At 52.7% G+C, this 22,319-nt stretch overlaps 1 protein-coding gene across 2 annotated transcripts in view; it reads right to left on the bottom strand.

Annotated features, from left to right (window-relative positions):
* Positions 1-12,016, bottom strand: part of SH2D4B (SH2 domain containing 4B) — a 92,428-nt gene extending 80,412 nt beyond the window's left edge. For both annotated transcript variants that reach the window (XM_047826292.1, XM_047826293.1), the window contains exon 1: positions 11,760-12,016. In XM_047826292.1, the coding sequence (XP_047682248.1) occupies positions 11,760-11,957 (198 nt within the window). In that variant the 5' untranslated portion in view covers positions 11,958-12,016. The remainder of the gene's footprint in view (positions 1-11,759) is intronic.
* Between the last annotated feature and the right edge of the window lie 10,303 nt (positions 12,017-22,319).

Below are 22,319 nucleotides of genomic sequence, written 5' to 3'. Positions count from 1 at the left end.
ATCAGATGCCCACTGAAAGGAATCTAAACTAAGACAAAAAGGATGGGGTCATTTGATGATAACAGATCTTGGAAGTGGAAGGCCACCTAGAATTCAGACCTGGGATAGCATTAGAAGGGTTGCGTCCACAGATGAGTAGCACTGGGAGGTGGTCTGTAGGAGCAAGTGTGCAGAAAAAACACCAAGAACCCAGGAGAAAAACAACTCTGGCTACAGACAGCTTTCTGATTCCAGATCGTACTTGCCATTCTCGGATCCTGAGGGGTAGCTTGCAAGGATCCCCCTTTACCCAGCATGTCCTTACCAAAGTGTCTGGCCACCCAGCCACATGGAGGACTTCTAGTATCTCTCACAGTAGATGCACACAGTAGGTGTTTACTACATGTGGGTAGAATCAATTATAAGCTGTGATGGTTAATTTTATATGACGACATGGATAGGCCATGTGCCCAACTGTTTGGTCAAGTACTAGTCTAGGCGTTTCTGTGAAGTTTTTTTTGTAGATGTGATTACCATTTACAATTGGTTGACTTAAGTAAAGCAGATTACTCTCCGTATATAATGTGGGTAGACCTCACCCAATCAGTTTAAAGCCTTAAGAGCAAAAAACAGGTTTCCCCAAGAAGAAGGAATTCTGCCTCAAGACTGGAACATAGAAATCCTGCCTGAGTTTCCAGCCTGCCCGTGTGCCCTACAGATATGACAGGCCTGCCAGTCCCCACAGTCAGTAGCCAATTCCTTAAAATAAATCTAAATAGATACATAGGCAGACTGATAGATATACAGATATCTCCGAAGGGTAGGGCCACTTCTGATGAAATGGTGCCTTTCAATGAATCCTACACGGAGGTGGCTGCCCCAATAGCTGGTGCGTTCTCTTTATACAGGTGCTTTTTATCCTAAGCTGTGAACTTTAATCTTCTGGGAAAAACATACAAACAAACAGAAAAGAGCTCCACGAGGTGAGAAATGTGCTTTTGCTAATGTTTATCAGGTACTGGGAGCAGCTCGTTTCATCTTGCCCACAGACCTCTGATACAGGTCCTATTGCCATCACCCCCAACGTACGTAAAAAGAAACTGAGGCTCAGGAAGGCTTGAATAACCTGCTGAGGTGAAATTAATAAGTGGAAGACACCTGCCGTTAGACATTGGTCAGAGCCGCTGAACTCAGGCCCTGTGGCCGCCGTACCACTTCCGGCCCAAGTGACGTGAAAGAAGGTCGGCATGGTGCGGGCATAAGGTACGTCGTCAATAGTCAGGCTGCTTTATGCCGTATTCAGAACTGGGTCAGCGACGCACTTGGAGTCAGGTCACACTAAACCCACACACACAAACTCGCTTTCAGCTTGTGAGCGTAAAATGGCTCCTGAAGTCGAGCCCCCCCCCCCCCCCCGCCCCCGCCCCAGGCTCCAGGCCACATTCTTTCAGAAGGCTTGCCCCCTGCTGTGAGAAGACTAAGGGGCAAATCCAAGAACTTCCACCAAGACCATAATGCCCCATGTATGTTAGGACTTGATGTCATCGTCACTGGGAAATCCTTAATGCCCCACCTTCAACCCCACCTCCCCTCAGTACTGACACAGCCCAGCCAATGTGCTAGGGAGGTCTCTGGACCCCAGTCTTACTTCTGTTCCTTGTCAGCCATGAATTTTTATCTAGAACAACATCTGAGGCACAAAATAACTTGATTTGTAAAAGGAAGGGGGTGCACAAGTACCGGGGGCACGGACCCGACGTCCAAAATGTTTAGCATCTCACAGAGCCCAGCTGCAAGAACCCAACCCTGGTGGCCAGAAAATAAACACATCTGTGAAATGATAGGGTAAAAATAACTAAGGCCTAACTAAGGTCAGGTAATTTTACAAGAACATGGGAGAAATAGGTATGAAAATGCCCTCAAGGAATTTAGACCCCAAAGTCGAATGCAAAACCCGGTTCCAAGTGGGAAAACCCTAAGAAGCTTTGTTAATTTTTATGTGAGAAAAACCTGGAAAGCAGTAATGCTAGCCGCCCGGAGAGATTAGTTGAGGGACAGGCAGCCGTCTGCAACCTGTTACTCTGAGCTGGAGCTGAGACCTGGGGTCGGGTTACAGGGAGTCGGGAGATAAGCAGCTGGTGGCCTTTCTCAGAAAGTGTCCCTGCTGACCTCCAACCCGGAAGGGGAAGCAGGGAGGGGGCAAGCATGGCCGCCCCTGATGCAAGGGGAGAGAAATTAAACCTGAGCAGCTCGCCAGGCATCCCCCTTTCAACAGGCAGGACAGGGGCTTCCCTCCATCCAGAGCAGAGCCAAACTCCGTCTGCTCAAAGCCCCTGAGTTTTGGCAGCAGCCAGGAAAGGGCAGGGAGCTACCCAAAAAGTCAAGTTCTCTGCTGGGCCACTGACCGCTGGCCGGCTGCATGGCTCCAGGCATTGGTCTTCGTTATCTGCCCCATCCCAGTGGGCCCAAGCTCCTCGGGAACCAACAGAAATAATGGAAAAGGACAAGCACTCTGTCCCTCTTTATACGTCCCTTCAGCCATGTAAGAGAGAATATCTCTTTTCCTGGATCCTCATCAACATTACCACTGTCAAACTTCTTTGACATTTGCCCATCTCATTGTTTCAATTTGCACTGGCGTGATTTACTCGTGATGTTGGGCTTTTCCCTTTCTAAAAGTGCTACCACTAGAGACGGGAGGGCCATGGACCCCGGCGCCATTTGCCAGATGGAGTTGCCTCAGTCAGCACCGTATCTCCAGGCTTGGGGAAAGGCAGGAAGGAAAGGGGCCAAGGCGGGGAGCTGCAAAGGAACCAGAGGCCCCCAGCCAGTGCCGTGCAAGCAGAGTTGGCTCGGAACTTTGCCCGGTGGCTCCGGCATCCTCGCGGCCACTCGGAAACCCCTCCCCCACTGCAGATGAGGAACTGAGCTGCAGGGAGGCAGTGTGGCATCTCCACTAGGAGCTCACTCACCAACCAGCACAGCTGTCCCACCTTTCTGTCTGCCGCGTGCCAGCAGGACATGGGGCTAGAAAGCCAGAAAGTGGGGCCCCATTAGTCAAGTCCACAAGCACCTACCGGTGGAAGGCCCGTGCTGGGTGTCACCGTTCAGGCAGGTGGAACAGAAAAGCCTGGCCCCAGCGCTCCCCCACCCCAAAGTACCAGCAACATGAATACCATTCCCACACCCACACACATGCACACACAGCTCTCAGAGACCCCTAGCTTTTTTTCCCACTGCCTTGCCCAGGACAAGGCCCCATGCCCAGCCACACAGTCACAGCCGGGATGGTCCCAGGCCACACAATGCTGTGCCTCCAGCTATCAGCAGACAATAGCGATTCCCCGCAGACTAGTCCCGCATGCACTATAATACGACGTCTGAGGTCTTTGCCTGATCCGTAGGAAAGGTGTTTGTCAGCATCCCAAGAACCAAGAATATAATAACTGCATTTCCTCTCATTTATCTTGCAAAATAAAACCACACAAGGGGTGATGATTTGACAGGCATGGCCAAGGTAGCACCTCCCTATGGCTGAGACTCCAGAAAAACTGAGGTTGGCCGGGCCGTGAGGCAACTGGTCCCTAGCCTAGGTCTAGTGGTGGAGCACCAGGAAAAGGCTGAGCCAGTTCCAAGAGGAGCTGCCATCGGAGCTGGGGGGGGGGGGGGGGGGGGTGGTAAGGGGAGGAAAGGAAGGCGAGGAGTATAATTAGGTGCCCGACACGGCGGCAGAAGCTTTTCTCATTTGTCGAAGAAGCTTTGTGAATCCTCCCAACGACTGTTGAGAAAGGGTTGTTATTCCCCTGGCACAGGTGACTTTCAAAGGTCAAAAGAGAACCAAGATGAAAACCCAGTTGACCTGGTTCCATTCTACCATGCTAGAGGCATTTTGAAAATAACGTCAACCCAACCAAAGTGGGAAGAACTAACTGGTGACTGTTGTTCCCGCCCCACCCCCCACCCCGGGGAACCACAGAAAATGAGCTAATGGAGTGTCCCTTCAAGGGTGAAAATCTAGAAGAATGAACATGGTCCGCCTGCCCCCAAATATACCCCGAGGGCTGCAGGTGCCAACCTTACAGGTCATGGGTGCTAGGACGCCTTTCTGGGCTCAGGTGGACAGCTCTGAGTCACCATACACACGCTTCTCATGACGTTCCTCTTGCCTGACTTCAGGGTTCCCTAAGAGGCTTGTAGCACCCCCACTGCTCATCTGCTACCCGAACTGACCCCTCAGACTCACACTCAGCCCCAATTTACCAATTATCTTGGCACAAGGGACTTTCTGCCTCTTGTTTACATAGCACTAACTAGTGTCCCCCGCAGGCTGGACACCCTGCCCCACCCCCAGACACCTCTTCTCTCCTCATCACATATATTCTACCAAAAAAAACCATCAAACATTCCCCTCCCCAGAATTGTTCCTTGAAAATTTACATATCGACGGGAAACATTTTCTTAACAAAAGGAATGGGCACAAATGGCAGGTAATCTGGTGCTGTGAGATCCAAAGGGGAGAGTCTGTCAATGGTCTCCCCAACGCCCTCTTCCCACAGCGCTGCCCTAGACGCTCTGTCCCTGGTACCCAGGAAAGAGGCCATGAGCAACAGCTCCGACTACAGTTCAGAAACCCGGGGCACCCTCTCTCCAGTGATCCTATGTGGTCATCGCCTCCCACATCAACTGAAAAACTGTTGAACCTAACAGAAAAATTCAAGAAGGAAGTTGAAGGAAGTCAGCATGCCAAGATCAATGGGGTCCCACCACATTATGTGAGCAAGAACAGAATGCAGCAGAAGTCAGTGTCAAGCATGGGTTTCCCTTGATGTTGAGTGACTTTTTTTTTTTAATATGAAATTTATTGTCAAATTGGTTTCCATACAACACCCAGTGCTCATCCCAAAAGGTGCCCTCCTCAATACCCATCACCCACCTTCCCCTCCCTCCCACCCCCCATCAACTCTCAGTTTGTTCTCAGTTTTTAAGAGTCTCTTATGCTTTGGCTCTCTCCCACTCTAACCTCTTTTTTTTTTTCCTTCCCCTCCCTCATGGACTTCTGTGAAGTTTCTCAGGATCCACCTAAAAGTGAAAACATATGGTATCTGTCTTTCTCTGTATGGCTTATTTCACTTAGTATCACACTCTCCAGTTCCACCCACGTTGCTACAAAAGGCCATGTTTCATTCTTTCTCATTGCCACGTAGTATTCCGTTGTGTATATAAACCACAATTTCTTTATCCATTCGTCAGTTGATGGATGTTTAGTGACTTCTGTGTGACGTGCTGAGAATCCCCATGGTTGGGGTGTGCTGCTGGCTTGGTCAAATCACTTGTGCCATGGGGCGAAGGGGGAATAAAACATTGATTGCTTTCCCCTCAGAGGGAAAAAACATGTAGGGAGTAATGACACAGCTACCGAGTGGACATAACGTCCAAATAATTAGTTATTATGATTCGATTAAGAAACTCCTATTGTAAGCCTAAAATGTAAATCGTGAAATAATAAATAAGGCAAATGAAATCCATCTCAAATTCTTGATTAGAGGAGCCTGGGTGGCTCAGTCCATTGAGCATCCAACTCTTGGTTTCAGCTCAGGTCATGGGTCATGATCCTAGGATCCTAGGATCAAGCCCCACGTTGGGCTCTGCACTGAGTGTGGAGCCTGCTTGGGATTCTCTCTCTCTTCCTCATTACCACTCTTCCCCGACCTCTCTCTAAAAACTTTTTCTAAAAAAAAAAAAAAAAAAAAAAAAAAAAATTAGGGGCGCCTGGGTGGCACAGTCGGTTAAGCGTCCGACTTCAGCCAGGTCACGATCTCGCGGTCCAGGAGCTCGAGCCCCGCGTCGGGCTCTGGGCTGATGGCTCAGAGCCTGGAGCCTGTTTCCGATTCTGTGTCTCCCTCTCTCTCTGCCCCTCCCCCGTTCATGCTCTGTCTCTCTCTGTCCCAAAAATAAATAAACGTTGAAAAAAAATAAAATAAAAAAATAAAAACGTTTTCTAAAAATAATAAATAAATAAATAAATAAATAAATAAATAAAATTCTTGATTATACCAAGAAAATCATGAAGAAAAGTATTTTAAAGTCCTTATATTTCTCATCTTCAGGACAAAATGCTTTAGCCCTGATAAAGATAGATAAAATGGGTTCAAGTACATTTTTTAAAATAAGTTTTTTTATATTTATTTATTTAAAATAAATATTTATTTATTTAAAATAAATATTTATTTATTTAAAATAAATAAATATTTATTTATTTAAAATAAATAAATATTTATTTATTTATTTATTTTAGTAATCTTTATGCCAAATGTGAGGCTTGAACTTACAACCTTGAGATCAAGAGTCACATGCTCCACTGACTGAGCCAGCCAGGCACTCTCCAAAAATAAGTTTTGAAATGGCATATGCTATTTCATATACATTTACCAATAGGCTCTCTTAAAACAAAATGGTACCAAAAGGCTGGAGGGGAAAAAAAACAACAGATGGAGGCAAATACACACTAAGAAGATGCAAAGACAGAAAAGGTCATATTGGTCAAACTAAAATCTAAGTCAAAAACCTAAAACAAGGAATGAAACTGAAGTGAGTTCTAAGTCTGAGAAAAGGTGACAGAATTGCCATTACTTCTATGTTATTATAGATCATATTTCAGCTCCTATCACCTATCCTCAAACACAAGTATATTGTGACTTTCATACTTGCACTGAAGATTCTCGACTTCTAGAGGAGAGGTCACACCGCAGAGCGCACAGGTTTCCATTCAAAAAAGAGACCCTTTAGCACCCGTCCGTCTGGTCCAGCTCTTGTGACACAGCACATGTGCAAGCTATGCACCCACATCCCCAGCCACGTCCAGATGCCGGCACCAAAGCCAGCAACGTCCGTGGCCTCACGGCGCTTTCAGGCTAACGGAGGAGACAGACCATGAACAAGCAAACAGAAACGTAAGGAAAAAAAAGAAGGCAGCAAATCCATAGAGGGAGAAAGCCGACCAGGGGGTGCCAAGGGCTGAGGGGAGGAGGGGATGGGGGGGTGAGTGCTTCATCCATCGATAAAGGGTTTCCGTTCTGGGATGAAAATGTTCTGGAGCTCGATGAAGGCGGTGGTTGCACAACATTTTGAATGTACTGTCACTGAAACGGACACGTTAAAATGGTACATTTTATGTTGTGTGTAATTCACCACAATTAAAAAAAAAAAAAACGATTATCTGTAGATGCGGCAGGTTCTATAGAGAAAATTAGGCAGGGTGTCATAAGAGAGAGAGATGGGGATGGGACTCGTGGAGAGTGGGTGATCAGGGAAGCACTCAGCCTCGTGAGGATCTGGGGAGAGAGCATTCCCCAAAGAGGGACACAGATGCGTGGAGATTAGGTTGGAGAGGGGGCAGAGGCCAGCAAGAAGCATTCTATTTTCTTTGTATTGGAAGCCACTGCGGCCGGAAGATGAATGAGCTAATCAGGTATTGCAAAATTTCTTTGGCTGCTGTGCGGAGAAAGGGTGGCCGGGAGTGAGCGTGAAGCAAGGGGACCACCCGGAACATGGCCATGCGGGGAACGTCTGCAGGAAAGTACAGGGTTCCAGGCAGGGCTGGTTTTCAAGGTCGACATTTCCATGGGGGTCAGGGGGGAGGGAACTCACTGAGGCTAGGAGGGCCCAGGCCTAGCAGGCGAGGTTGCCATGGTTACCAGATGGTTCCCAGGAAACAGGGAGAAGGCAGATGTCCCATGAAAAGGAGTGTGTCACACAGCTGTCATCGGGGCCTGGACCAGGCCCACGTGGGCCACCGAGGCCGGGGCAGATGTGCAGCAGGAGCGGCTTAATTCTGAGACACAGGGAGGATGCTGAGGAGGGTGTTCTAGAGCTGCTCCTGGTTGCTGCCCAGGCTAAGCCAACAGAGAGAGGTGGGCCTAGGACGATCCCAGTGGCGGGGGATGAGGCAGAGGGGGCTGGAGCAGACCAGTGAGCCGACACAGGAAGATGCGGGGCTCTCTGGCACGGAGCTGGCCACGTGGTGAGAACTGCCCCTTCCATGAGCACGCAGGCTCAGTTCCCAGGGTGGCCAGGGTCTGCCACATTCAAGAAGCAGGCAGGAAGGAGGGGTGGGGAAAGACATCTGGCTCTCAGACAAAGGACGTCCAGATGGCTATAGAGGAAGCACTTGAACACCGACACAAACTGTCGGTCATGGCAGAACGGACAGGTCCAGGTGAGGAAGCTTCCTGGGTCATGGTGGCAGTGCAACCACGTGTCTCCTGAGTCCTCGTCCCAGGCAACACCCAGCTTCAAGCCTAAAAAACGGGGTGACCGAGCAAGCACGGAAGGGGCCGGAGGTTGTGAGGCTCTACAACCCCTGACGTGTGGCATGGGCTTTTGTGGAGAAAGGGCCCTCAACAGGGGAAGAGAGGGTGAAGGTCACGGTAACATCGGAAGGGCTTGGTTTAAATCTAACAGGCACCTAGTGTTACAGCATGCCTTGCCAGAGTCCTGTCAGACTTCGGATTTTCTCAGAAATGGGACAAAACAGGAAACATGATGGTATAAAGGATCGAAGCTGAGGGTCTGTATCTTCCACAACAGGGCAGAACATCGGAAGATTCTCACCAAAGTGTGAAGTGAAAACCAACAAACAAAAAAACGTGCCTGCGTGGTCAGGGGAGTGATGTGTGCACAGCCATGACCGTCACTGTTACCCCAGCTCATTTCCGTGTGGTCCCCAAAGGTGTGTTCAAGGATCACACCCCCCGAGGGTGTGTTCAAGGATAAACACCCCCCCGAGGTTCTGTAAACTAGAATGATCCGTATCACCAGTGTTTACTACCCCCCTCTCCAGGCACAACCGGATAGTGGAAAAGTTCTCAGGGACAGGGAGCACCACGCCCGGCCCCGCCCTACAGGGCCTGAGCCCTACAAACAGCAAGGTCAGGTCTGCTAGGAGCTGGGAAGTATCCCCAGAAAAGAGATGGTGGGAGGGAGGCCTTAGGGGACAAGACAGGACTGCGGCAATGGGCAGGAGCAGGCAAGGCATCATCTAGACTCATCAGGTACCGGGTAAGTTGTGCTCAGGGATCCCCAGGGGGCACGCACCTCGATGCAGCATAGCAGAAGCTTCCCTCAGGACACGTGGGAGCGGGGAGTGGAGGTAAGGAAAAGATCCAGCCAGTGGAACATGTCCCCACTTACTCCTGCCCTGAGCCACCATGCGGCTGCTGTGCCCCAGGCCTCACTCCTGGCACACCAGTCTGCTGTGTTCCCTGTGATCTGTCCACCCCCAGTCTCAAGGGCCAAAGCTCTATGCCAAAGGCAGCACTTAATCGCGTTGCACAAGTGAATGAATAAGTATTCACTTATTCACTTACATGAATGAACAAATGAATGCATGCACAGATCATTTGTTGAATTAAAGTCTGAGTTCAGAAGCAAATGAATGGAGGGGGCACCTGGGTGGCTCAGTCCATTGAGCATCCGACGTCAGCCCAGGTCATGATCTCATGGTTCGTGAGTTCGAGCCCCACGTCCAGGTCTGTGCTGACAGCTCAGAGCTTGGAGCCTGCTTCAGATTCTGTGTCCTGCCCCCCCCCGCCCCTCCCCCATGCTCGCTCGCTCTCTCTCTCTCTCTTTCTCAATAAATAAACATTTTTTAAAAATTAAAATTAAAAAAACAAAAAGGAAGTCAATGAATGGACATCAGTCCCCAGACCCAAGGCCAAAGTCAAGGGATGTTCTTCTCAACTCCACTTCTTAGCATTTCGGTGACTATGGATGGATTGAGTCACTTCTGTGAGCCGTGGCTTCCCCATCTGAAACGGGGTCACAGGGCTAGGGGAGCATTCAGTGCGGGCAGGCATCTGATAAATGTATGATACTCACAGATCAGATGCGGGTTTGTTGAACCCTGCATCATGATCCCAGAACAGGAAGCGGACACCGTGTGTCCCAGTCCCTGCAGCAAAAGCTCTGCGACCTTCCAAGGCAAAGCCAGCCCCCCAGAGCCTCGACACGGTCCACCCAGGCCCTTCCGCAGGCAGGACTGAAGCAAAGAGCTGAGATTTGAACGAGATCCTGACCTGGAATACACACAGTCCTCAGTGTGTTTCCTCCTCTTCTCCATTCTTTATAAATCAGAAAATTAATTACCCGGAAAAGAGTCTTCTGCACCAGAAACCCAAATGAGTTTAATGTATAATTTACACACGAAAATGTAGATGTCAGTGTGTGACAAATTGCCATAAAAATGTTTTTGCAGTTAAATTTTTGGGCATCTGTCTTCCTCCCAGAAGAGCCAGCCTGCAGACGGTGTGAGGCCCCAGGGCTCATGCCGGGTGGGGCTGGAAAGGCAGCCTGTCCTCGTCACCAGCTAGTGACGGCAGCTGCCAGCGCAGCCCGGTCCGGAAGGCCCGGGCCTGGGTACCAGCCAGGCGCAGCCAACTCAGAGCTCTCCCCCTTGGGGTCCAAAACAGGGATTTAACTGCGTGCCAGGTCTCTGTTAGACCCAAGGATGGAAGACAGAATGCAGCCTGCTCTCATGCTCCAGTGGCTTTGGGACCCCTGGGAGAGCCAGGCAAGCAGATGATAAAGGATAGACAGTGTGTCGAGTTCTCGGGCAGGGGCGGGCGCTACACTCCTGCAGAGGAACAAGTTCTTCCCTGCACAAGGAGCATCCCCTAAAGACTCCAGTGGGTGGGGACTCGTCCTGGAGGAGTTTGTCCGGAGGCTGAAGGTAGGGGGGCGTTTCTAACAGGAAGAACTCCTTGTGCTAAGACAGAGGCTCGGGAGAGCAAGCGTGTCCCCATGGGTAGGAGCGTGGCTTGTGGCACGTGGCAAGGACTGTCCAGCAGGGAGCCTGGAGTGGAGAGAAGGAGCCAGGCCACCAAGGGGCCTGCATGCCCAGTCCGGATGCTGGACTTGGTCCTGGATTGAAAACTTTAAACAGATCAAGTCTACGCTTCACTCTGCTGAACAGTATGGAGGTCAAGGGGAGGGTTTGGGGGTGGGGAGCGAATGAGAGAGGAGATGAAGGGGCTTGGCAAACCACAAAGTGCGGCGTCCACAGAGAGTACTGTCCCCAGCAGGACCCCTGAGTTCTGTCCCGAGCCTCAGCAGCCCGACAACCTCACGTGTATCTTCATCACAGGGGCACCGGTCCACGGGCGCATGACCACATAGAAGCCACGCGAAAGGCAGGTTGGGCTCCTATTTCTTCTCTGCCGCTGCTACTGCCATTTGGGGCTGGTCATTCTGTGTGCAGGACATTCCCTGACACCCTCTCTCCAGATCCCCAGCAAGGCTCGAGGCACAACCCCAAGCATCGTCTCACGCGAAAATAGGGAGGACAGGCAGGGTGCGCTGTGCCGGCCCCAGCTGAGAGCCACCGTGCGCATGCACAAGGGAGGGAGGAACTGTGTGGCCCTCCATCCTAGAACCACTGGGAAGGTCAAGAATATGCCCTCTCCCTCACCAGGCAATTACGGAGCGACGTCTGAGCCCAAACCGAGATCCCAACGGTGTCTTCCCAGAACTTAGGCCTCCCACAACAAGACAGAGCAAGTCCTCACTCCCCAACCCCATCAGGGGCTCCGGGGAGCCCCCTTGCAGCCTTGGAGCCTTGCAGACCTCGTCAAAACACAGAGGCTGGGTGAATGGGGCCAGACACTCACAGGACAAGGATTTCAAGTCCCCAGCCCTCAGCACACTAGTGCTCGTTTTAAAGAATGCAGCCTGGCATCAGGAGCTTTTCCACCTCCTGGGAGGCCAGGGGGTGACCCCTCGGTGACTCCCAGCCACATACCTCGCTTGACTTTCGGGGGCCTGAGGTCCTCTGCCTCGGCCAGGGCCTCCCAAGCCTCGCGCTCCCTCCAGCGCCTCAGCTGCTCCTCTCGCATTTTGTAGAAGAGGATGTGCTTCTGTACATCGCTGAGCTCGGCGAGGAGTTCGGGGTCGATGTACATGTCATGTAGGATCTGCTGCAGCATGGTGTCACCTGGGGTGCACACACCAGAAGGGCGGCCAGCCAGGGAAGCCCTGCCAGGCGGGGTACCCCAGGCTACTCCTCACCCCTGGCTCCTCACTCTGGGGCCACTCGGGGGGCCCCCTTCTCTGTGCAGCATCGTCACTCGGCCTCAGCTCCCAGCCAGTGCCAAACTCATCGCCTCTGCCCAGGACAGCAACAGGGGCCAGGCAGCAGGAAGCCAAGAGGCAGCAGGGACCCTGAAGGGGGGGTGGGGCAGGCACCCGGAGCAACCTAGTCCTTCTGATGGGTCACCAACTGCCGCATCCCAGCAGCGCTTGTGTCTCGGGCTCCCCTGGGGTTCAGGGACAACGGGGAGGGTCAAAGCCTCCGTCTCTGCAGGGCATCGCCCGGACCGGCCCTGCCTGGGCCGACAGGTGTCGAGTGATCTGTTAGTGGAAGGTAACAATGACACCAGCTGTATCGATGACACTGCCCCGGGCCAGCCAGGAACTGATCTCTCCTCCTCGGGTAAGAGGAGGAGGGGGCAGCTCTGCCTACTAATTCCATGTCTTTTGAGCCAACTTCAAACAGGCCAGAGGAGCCAGCCAGGAGTTTCTAGGCTCCTCAGCCTCTCCCTCTGCCTGCTCCACCTTGCCAACCTTCTTTTCCAGGACATGTAGCATCCTGAGGTAATGCGTTTAAAACTCTGCCTTCTAACTGTGTTAGAGCCCAGCAAGACAAAAAAAAAAAAAAAAAAAAATCGACAGGGACAAGGAAGGGGCTTTCCCATGGAATTCAAGGACACAAAGGAGGCCAACTTCCTCTCTGCTTCCCTAGGATGAGGTCCTAAAGCTATGCATGTGCCTCCAGGGGTCAGTTTGGGTTGCTGTCATTGATCTTTTTGTTTGTCGCAGGTGTCTGGAGATCACGGAACAGAATGATGGTACCGTGTTTTCTCGGAGCCCTGAATCCGAAGCACCCTGGACAGAGTGGGTGTCCTACCAGGGGGTAGGACTGGGCCCCCAGACCCTGTATTCCCACAAGGTAGCTGGGCTTCAGAAGGTAAGTAACCTGCCTATGGCTACCCAATCCACGAGTTGCCACCTTGGGACTCTACCCAGTTTTCAAATTTGACATCCACCGGCAACTGTGACTCTTTCAATGGCTTGAAAATGTTACCCCACCAGGAGAAAACAACAGAACAGGGTCTGGCATGGGGGGCTGGTAGGACTGGTGACCTTCATGTCCCCTTTCCTCCCCCCAGAGGACCAAAGGTGGATCAGACACCCAAGGGTGACGGAACGCAGGTGTGAGCGGGTCCTCTTCTCCCTCTGCTAGGTTAACACACAACAGAATAATTAAGCTGTTGGGATGAGCTTCAAGCCACAGGGTCAAAAGCAAGTGCGAAGGGCCAGGCTGCCCCGCCCTCAGGTCTAGCCGGCTTGCTGCAGTGTGACCCCGACCTGGCGGCCTCCACACAGAGGCTCTGGCCACGCAGAGCCCTGGGCTCTCACCCCGCCCTCTTCTCTGTCCTCCCGGCTCAGACATTCCGGCCACTCCCCCACCTGTGTCCTGGTTCCCTCGGTGTCTTACACCGACAGCCTTCCCTTGCCTGGGGCACAGCTCTCCCCGCCCTAGCCGGGGCTGGGTGGGAGCGCGGAGTCCAGAGCAGGGACAAGGGGGACAGGGGCACGAAGACAGTCCAGCCTCCTGCTGGCAGCCTCCTTCTTCCTTTGGGTAGGGGGGAGGGCAGGCGCCTACAACGAGAGCGGGGGGCGGGGGGAGGGGGAAGTACGCATAGCAGGAAAGGGCTGCGAGTGCGCCTCCGGAGGGGTGGATCTGATGGCGTCCTCGAGGCGGCCACCCTGCCGGGAGAGGGTGGGTGGCGGCCGGAAGGAATGACCCCCGCTAGAGCCCCGTCTCATGCCGCAGGGGGCACGGTGCTCCGAGGCAATCCCGGGTCGGTGGGGCGGCAGGCCGAGCCTCCCAGCGCAGCCCCGGCGCCACGGGATCGGCTTTCTGGAAAGACGCGCTCGCCAGGAGCTGGTGGGAGCCGCTCTGCCCGCTCCGCGCCACCTCCCGCGAGCCCCCTCCCCGGCGGAGGACGCCTCTCGGCCCGGCCTGGAGCGCCCCCTGGCGGCCGGTGTGGGCGCCGCGAGGAGCCGGGGAGCCAGCCTGGCTGGGAGCCCAGGGTACCCGGCGCGAGGTGACGCCAGGATCTGGGTGGAGGGGCATCCCTCCCCCACCCCCGACGCCGTGCAGCGGGGACACGGTGGCTGTCAATGGCCGCTACCCCAGGGGCAGGGGCCGCGCAAACGAAAGGAGTACTGGCGACTAAAAACGAGGCGAGGGGCCCCCGGGTCTACAGTTGTCTGACGCTTTTCAACTGCCCTTACTTTGTTTTCTTTGGTCATTGGCCGATGTGATGTGTTTAATATTGCATCCTAACGCAATTCCTTCTGGGGCGGGAGTACACGCAAGCAACGCTGTGCAAGGGACTGGAAACCACCCGAATGTCCCTCTATGGGGTGGGGTCTCCCCAGTACAGAACACTACCCCTGTCACAAAGGATGGGTCGAGGATGTCCGCTTTGGCGAGAGAAGATGTCCACGGCAGATAAAACGAAAAGGTGACCCGCAGAACGCTGTGCACAGCGTAATCCATTGTTTCAATTCTGTATGTGATTACTTTTGTGTAAACAAAGGAAAAATATGGAACACACACGTGGTTTCTTTCTTCTTGGAAGGGGAAGGGAGGCCGCTATAGACCATTCTGTATTGTTTTAAGTAAGATAGACGCCTGAAACTAAATGTATTTCAAAAGTCCTAAAATGTGGTTCCAAAACATTGGCCTCCACACCCGCCCCCACCCGCAGGGCGGAGCGGAGGCAAAGCCAAAGCTCCCTGGCCAGGAAGGCTACAGCGCAGGGATTGGTAAACTGCTCATGTCACCAGAGGTTCCCAAGCCCCTAAACCACTTGGAGGCATTTTCTCAGCTCTGGTGCTGGTGCGGAGAGGAGTCTGGAGAGCAGGAGGCAGGGAGGATAGTCAGCGGACTTTGGCCAAAGTCTAGGAGAGAAGTGATAAGGACTGTACGGGAGCTGCCAGTGGGGACTCCAAGGAGGGAAGACTTGGGAGACATTTCTTGTCCCAGAGCCTATCAGGTCATCTCTGCATCTGCTTAAAGTCCTTTTCAAATTTAAATCAGATCGTGGCATTCTCTGCTCAGAGCCTTGCGCTGGCTTCCATTTTACTCAGAGTCCAAGCCCAAGTCCTTATAGGGGCCCACCAGGCCCTCCAGGATCTGCCTCTCCACACCCCACCCCCAGATTAGCCCTCCCACCCCTCTCCCTCCGCTGGCCTCCCCCACTTTCCACAAACACACCAGGCATGCCTCCTCCTCAGGGCCTTACCCCGGTTCTTCCTTCTGTCCGGAAGCCACAAGGGCTCATTCACCTCCTTCACCTCTTTGCTCAAACTTTTAACTCCTCTGTACTCTTGTTCGTCTTTTATTCAACTCAGTTTTTTTTTCCCTTATTACTTACTTTGCAAAATACCATTTTACTTATTTTGTGTTTTTATCTCTACCTATTAGATAGCCCTCAGTGCCTCTATTACTGCTTAGCATGCACCAGGTGCTAGAGAAATATCTATTGGAAAAGAGAGAATGGGGACGCCTGGGTAGCTCAGTCAGTTAAGCATCCAACTTCGGCTCAGGTCACAATTGCTCAGTTTGTAGGTTCGAGCCCCGCGTCGGGCTCTGTGCCGACAGCTCAGGGCCCCAGAGCCTGCTTCTGATTCTGTGCCTCCCTCTCTCTGCCCCTCCCCTGTTCATGCTCTGTCTCTGTCTTTCAAAAACAAAACGTTTAATTTAATAAAATAAGGAAAAGAGAATGAAGGAAGGAACTTACAAGGTAGAACTGATTACAGCTTGTGCAAATCCTGGGGAGGTGTCCAGAACAGCACTCTGAAGGGAGGTTGCTGGAGACTTGGACGTAGGAGACATGAGCAGATTGGCTAAATCTATGGGGCATTAGGTAGACTGATTGCTATAGGCCACCTGCCCTGGCTGTCCCCCCATGCCCTAATCACATGGTCCCTTGAAGGCAGAGTCAAGCGATGACCAGAGAATCCCATCATCTTAGCCCCGGGAAAGCCTGGGCACAGCCACCACGTAAGGACCACGTAAGAACCCAGGAGGGTTCTCCTATTCTACTCACCTCCCCTGGCACAGACACTTGGGGAAGCTGCTTCCAAGAGCACACTTAGGATCTCAACTTGGTCTCAGTTTTGCAATCCAAGGGCTCAGTGAAAGTCTACAGTAGTTTCTGCCTTGTCACCAGCTAAGCGCCACTGAAAAATTGTGGCCATGAAAACCGACTTTTAACTCCTCTAGTAAAAGTGTCCCTGAGAAGCGCAACAAAGATCCCATGTGAAAAAGATCCCATTCGCAGTAAGAACCAGAGATGCAAGGCTGGCAATGGATTTGACAAACGGATTTGACATATGGGTGGGGACCCATATGAGGAAAAGTAAAACTCCTCTCTGAGGACATGCCTAAGATTTCTGGGGCTATACTGCCAGAAAATGTCTCATTCATCCGGGTCAGTTGGCCTCCAGTGTGGCTCCCAATGACTCCCTGCTTCCTGGTATTCGTGACCTTGGATTGCATATGACCCCATAGCATTTGACATATGACCCCACATATGTCAGCGCTGGTCTGTGCCATCACTAGAAACCACCAGAATGGTGATCTGTCACTTTTGACATTAGGGTATAAAGGATATTCTGCTTCCCCTTCGGGTTCTCTTTCTCTCACCACTTGGGGCAGCCTTGTGAGCCCCACGTGGTAAGGAACTGCAATCTCCCACCAGCAGTCATGTGAGCGAGGTTGGCAGGGAGATCTGGGTAGGAGAGTCTGCAGCCGGGTCCTGCACTTTCACTGCCACCTCACCAGAATCACCCAGCTACGCTGTTGCTAGATTCCTGACCCTCAGAAAGGCTATGAGATACGTACGTGTTGTTTTAAGCTCCCCAACTTTGGGGTATTTTGTTATGCAGCAATGTGTAACGAATGCAATATCAATTTACACATGTCATACAATTTCAGGCCAGCTCTGAAAATCAATTGCGAAGTGGGGGAGAAGCTTGATACAATAATTCCCGAGTTAGACAAAAGAGTGAATAGATGAGAACAGCCTAGAAGACACAGAGGCATACTGAACTCTGCACTGCCCAATTCAAACTTATCAAGCAAATATCTCTGTTCTGACGTAGGAACAGGCAGATTGAAGTGCGAAAGCCCAGACACATATCCAAATATATACGTAATTATTTAGTACACAATCAAAATGGCAGCTAATAATGGGGGGAGGGAATAATTAATTAGACCAGGAATAATTAATCAGCTAGATCCTTGTCTGTTACCTGGGATCCTACCAGGACATCCCTCAGTGGTCATGAACTCTGGGGGTTCTGTGGCATACATAAGAGTAATTACCGGGGCGCCTGGGTGGCGCAGTCGGTTAAGCGTCCGACTTCAGCCAGGTCACGATCTCGCGGTCCGTGAGTTCGAGCCCCGCGTCGGGCTCTGGGCTGATGGCTCAGAGCCTGGAGCCTGTTTCCGATTCTGTGTTTCCCTCTCTCTCTGCCCCTCCCCCGTTCATGCTCTGTCTCTCTCTGTCCCCAAAATAAATAAACGTTGGAAAAAAAAATTTTTTTTAATAAAATAAATAAAAAAATAAAATAGGGGCGCCTGGGTGGCGCAGTCGGTTAAGCGTCCGACTTCAGCCAGGTCACGATCTCGCGGTCCGCGAGTTTGAGCCCCGCGTCGGGCTCTGGGCTGATGGCTCAGAGCCTGGAGCCTGTTTCCGATTCTGTGTCTCCCTCTCTCTCTGCCCCTCCCCCGTTCATGCTCTGTCTCTCTCTGTCCCAAAAATAAATAAACGTTGAAAAAAAAAAATTTAAAAAAAAATAAATAAAATAAAATAAAAAATTACCGCAGCATTAGTCACAAGAGGAAATAGTTCAACGTAATTGATGGGTTCAATATATAAGGTTTGGATTAGCAAATCATGGCAGATCTATAGGACAGAACTGCTACTGAGAATATTTGTTGACGCACAAGGGTGCTCGTTATGTGCTGCTAAGGCAGAAAGCAGGTCGGTAGTATGGTCTCAGTTTTATGAAGGAGGAAAAGAATATTTTAACCCTTACTGCCTTCTAAGAGGAGACTAATCAGGTCCAGTTGAAAGGAAAGACCCAAGGTGGAAACCTTGCCAGGTCTCGTTCACACACTTGGGAGGCCGCGCTGGGGCGAGCCGAGCGGCTGCACGTAACACAGGCCAGACTTCAGGTTCCGCAGGAGCAGAGATGACAGGGGAAGGAAAGAGGCAGACGGCCACACAACCCCAGGCTGTGGACCACCGTGTCTCAAATCATCACCAAAACGACTGAATCCTCAAAAGGCTTGCCATGAGGAGATTTTTACGGGAAAAACAAAATAATAGACCAAAGAAGCCTTAAGCTTTATCCAATTCTGTCAGGACAGAGGAGGGACAAAACAGAGACCACTAAAGGGCACAGGAGTTGGAGGCACATGGGAGCGTGGGTCCCTGGCATTAGCTGAAATCACGGGGAGGGGCTTGGGGCTTCCTCCACCATGGAATTGGGAGGATCTGAGTACCTCTGAAGGGCAAGGACACCCACGCTGACATTGGGAAACAAAAAGACAACAGTATAGACACAATCACACATTGATAATTACGGCAGCCGAGCCCAGGCTCGCAGCCGGCCGGGCCTGACCTCTGGGGCACTGCCTCTCATTTCCACGACTCATTTTCCTCTTCTGTGTATGTGGAAGTGATCAGGGCACCACACGGGGCTTCTGTCAGCACTAAACACGTAAGGGGAGTCACGTCAGAGTCGGCCAGGCACACGGGAGGTGACCATGTGAGCTCTGTCTCCCCATTCCTTAATCTGGGACCTGGTTCTTCACTAAATTGGGGAATCAACATATTAGGTGGCTGTGGAGAGCCGTGGCAACTAACGCTGTCCGCCCAGCGAGCTGCCCCAGACCCCTTGTGGTGTCAAGGAAAAGTCCTGAGTCCCAGACCCACGTGTGACTTGGGCCTGGGACTGATATCGACACACTGGAAGAAATGGGCTGATTTTCTAGCACAGTTCCGACTCGGGGCCGCTGGTCTTCCTGTTTCCCCACAGCGGAGAAGGTCTGCGTGCAGCGGGAGAGCACAGGGTCAGCATGCGGGGAGAAGCAGAGATGCTGACGGAGGGAACACCCTGGCCATGTGAAGTCCCATCCAGGCCCCCAAGGCCCCACTTCCTCTCTCTCTGTCTGGGAACGTCCCACTGTCCCTCCCTGCCCTGGGAACCAATAAACCCCTCCTTTTGCTTAACCTTGCTTGAGGTGAGGTCCCTGCAACCCATGTGTCCTGACCACCCCAGAGGCTTGGCTGCCTCTGCTTTTGTCTTGCCAAGGATGCTTCAGAGGTGGACAGGACAGGACGTCAGGAAGGGGAGGCACCCGGGGCAGGGCCTCTGCGAGGGCTCTTCCCGAAGGTCCGCTTCTCACAGGAAGTCCTCCCAGACCCCAGCTCCCTCTCTGAACGCAGCCCCAGTCCGACTTCCTCTGTCTCCCTCCAGGAATCCGGTGACGCAGCAGAGAAAGTGGCAGTTAGTTTCCAGAGGAGGCCGGTCCCTCGTGCCCGCACACAGCTCGTGGAGCCGGACACTCTGAGTCCTCGGGGTGGAGAAGGTATCGAGCCAGCTGCTACCTCTGCACCTGCCGTCTGACAGACGGATGACCTACACTCGCCTGCACCCCTGCCCCCTAAGTCTCTCCTAAAGCCCCAGTCCTGCTAATTAGGAAACACTCCGCTCCATCCAAATTCCCCTGGAACGAGGCCACTCGGCACAAAAATAACAGATCGGCTAAGTCACGGCCCGGGACTGGCTCTTATTAACTCAAAGGGCAAGAGACAACTCTGGAGCCCCAGATGGCAAACAGACTTACACTTCGGGCAGCTGCCCACGAAGCCCTCCCAAGGTCCCCTGGTGCCTGCTAAAGACCACACAGTCTGTCAGCACTGCCTGGGGCGCCTCTCAGCTGCAGACACAGCCACATCCAAATCACAGGCCCAGCCACACCAGGCCCCGAGACCGCCCGGACCCGTGAAGAGAAGCAGTGTGTGCCTGCCTCGCAAGCAGCTTAGAACTCCTGGCGAGGCTCTCCCCAGGGAACCCTGAGCCCCCACCCCACCCACCCTCAGGCCCCATGCCCTCCTCAGAGAAGGGAAGGGCTGCGAAGATTTCCTACACGCCCACTGGACTGTGCCACGTGCTTCCCTACCCTATCTCCTTTCCCTCTCCGAGCAAGATGAGGAAGCAGGAAATTGTCTTACCCCAAGGTCAGCTTTCTGGTCTAGGCCAAACAGCTGCCAGTGGTTCCAAGACTTAAACCCATCGTGCTGAGCCGGTAACATGTTCCTCCCCTCCCGGCCCACACGCCGGGCTCTTGGCCTGAGTTGGACAGTCTCTCGAGGGCCATGCAGCTGTGCCCACACCTCCCCAGGGGTCAACCCGGAGGGCACCAAGAGCTCAGTGTGCCACGTGACCCCCCTGATCTGCTCCCAGGCCACATCTCGGGCCCTGTGGAGCCCACACACCTGCCCAGCATGGTGAGGTGCCCACGGCCTCCAGGCCGATGAGCAGCGAGGTGGCTCAGCAGAGGCGGTGAGCTGGGCAAGGCCCTCGGTTCCTTGCAAAGGGAGATTCTGAAAGTCAGGAAATCCAGTTCTAGTCTTCATTGCCCCAGGCGGTGGGACTTGGGACACAGACCACCGGTGTCCTTCCTCTTCTTCCTGGGCATGAGGCTAGAGTTTTGCCAGCCCCTTGTTTGTTTTGCTTATAATCTTTTAATTTTTTATTTTAGAGTGTGTGTGTAAGTTTGAGTGGGGGAGAGGGGCAGAGGAAGGGAGAGAGAAAAATCCCAAGCAGGTTCCACGCTCAGCATGGGGACTCAATCCCACAACTCTAGGATCATGACCTGAGCAGAAATCAAGAGTCAGATGCTCAACGGACTGAGCCACCCAGGCGCCCCTTTACCAGCCCTTCGTAATTCAATGTGGCATCTGAGTTCTGGCCAATGGCATGCGAAGACAGGTGGTGTGCAGGCCACTCGGGCTTCACTCCTAAGTTTCCCCCTCCCTCCCTCCCTCCTCACCCTCTTCCCCCCCACCCCCCACCAGCCGACCAGAGATACTCCAAAGGATACTTATCTTTCAAAGTCACCAAAGTTCAGGAGATGCTTGCTCTCATGGCTAGTCTCTTCTGACTCTACCCTCGTGCAATGGTCCTCAAACCTGAGCATGCATTAGCATCACCCAAGGACTGGTTAAAAAGATTACTGGAGGGGCGCCTGGGTGGCTCAGTCGGTTGAGCGTCCGACTTCAGCTCGGGTCATGATCTCGCAGCTCGTGGGTTTGAGCCCCGCGTTGGGCTCTGTGCTGCCAGCTCAGAGCCTGGAGCCTGCTTCCCGTTGTGTCTCCCTCTCTCTCTGCCCCTCCCCTGCTCGTGTGCGCGCACTCTCTCTTTCAAAAATAAACATCAAAAAAAAAATTTTTTTTTTAAGATTACCGAGTGCCATTCCCGAGTTTCTGACTCCACAGGCCTGGAGTAGGACCACAGAATGTGCACTTTTGACAGGTTCCCAAGTGATACTGCAGCCGTTGGTGGAGGGACCACACCTTGAGAACCCCAGCACCATTGCCTAAGCTGCGGTGGAACTAAGATCCCCAGTTCACCGAGGACACGGGACCGGTTCCCGGCTCCTCCATTAGCGCTGTGCTGCCCTGCTGATCCATTAAGGAGCATCCATTACAGATTCTTTTAATCCAGAATACCACCAGGGCCCGCCCACCCCCTGCAGCTTCCTAGAATCACTTTGAGATGCACAGGGAAGGGAGGTAAACTCACTTCAAAATGCAGTTATGCTTGAAAAGAGACTCAAATGTACACCCTACAAACAAGAGGAGTCCCAGGAATTGTGCAGAAGAAAAAAAAAGGGAGAAAGACACTGAAATCCGCCACGGTGGTTGTTCCAGGGAGTGAAGCATCGAAGATGGCCTCCTGGTCAGAGGAGGGGTTTCTTGTACGACGGCTGACCTTGGCTGGCCTTCTGTTGACCGCAGGGGAGCTGATGGCATGCTCAGAACCCAGGTGATGCCCACCCTCTTGGATTTGGCTGCTGGGTGGGTGGCGGGGCCCTCAGCTGAGATGGGGGAAAGTGGAGAACAGTTTGGGGTGTGGGCGGGACTCGGTCCTGGGGGAAGAAGACTAATTCAGTTTTGGACGTGGCTCCCGATGTG

This window comes from Prionailurus viverrinus, chromosome D2 (genome assembly GCF_022837055.1).
Source record: "Prionailurus viverrinus isolate Anna chromosome D2, UM_Priviv_1.0, whole genome shotgun sequence".
NCBI classification, from domain to species: Eukaryota; Metazoa; Chordata; class Mammalia; order Carnivora; family Felidae; genus Prionailurus; species Prionailurus viverrinus.
Note: the sequence above shows the minus strand (reverse complement) of the source record. Positions and strands in the feature narration are given on the sequence as shown.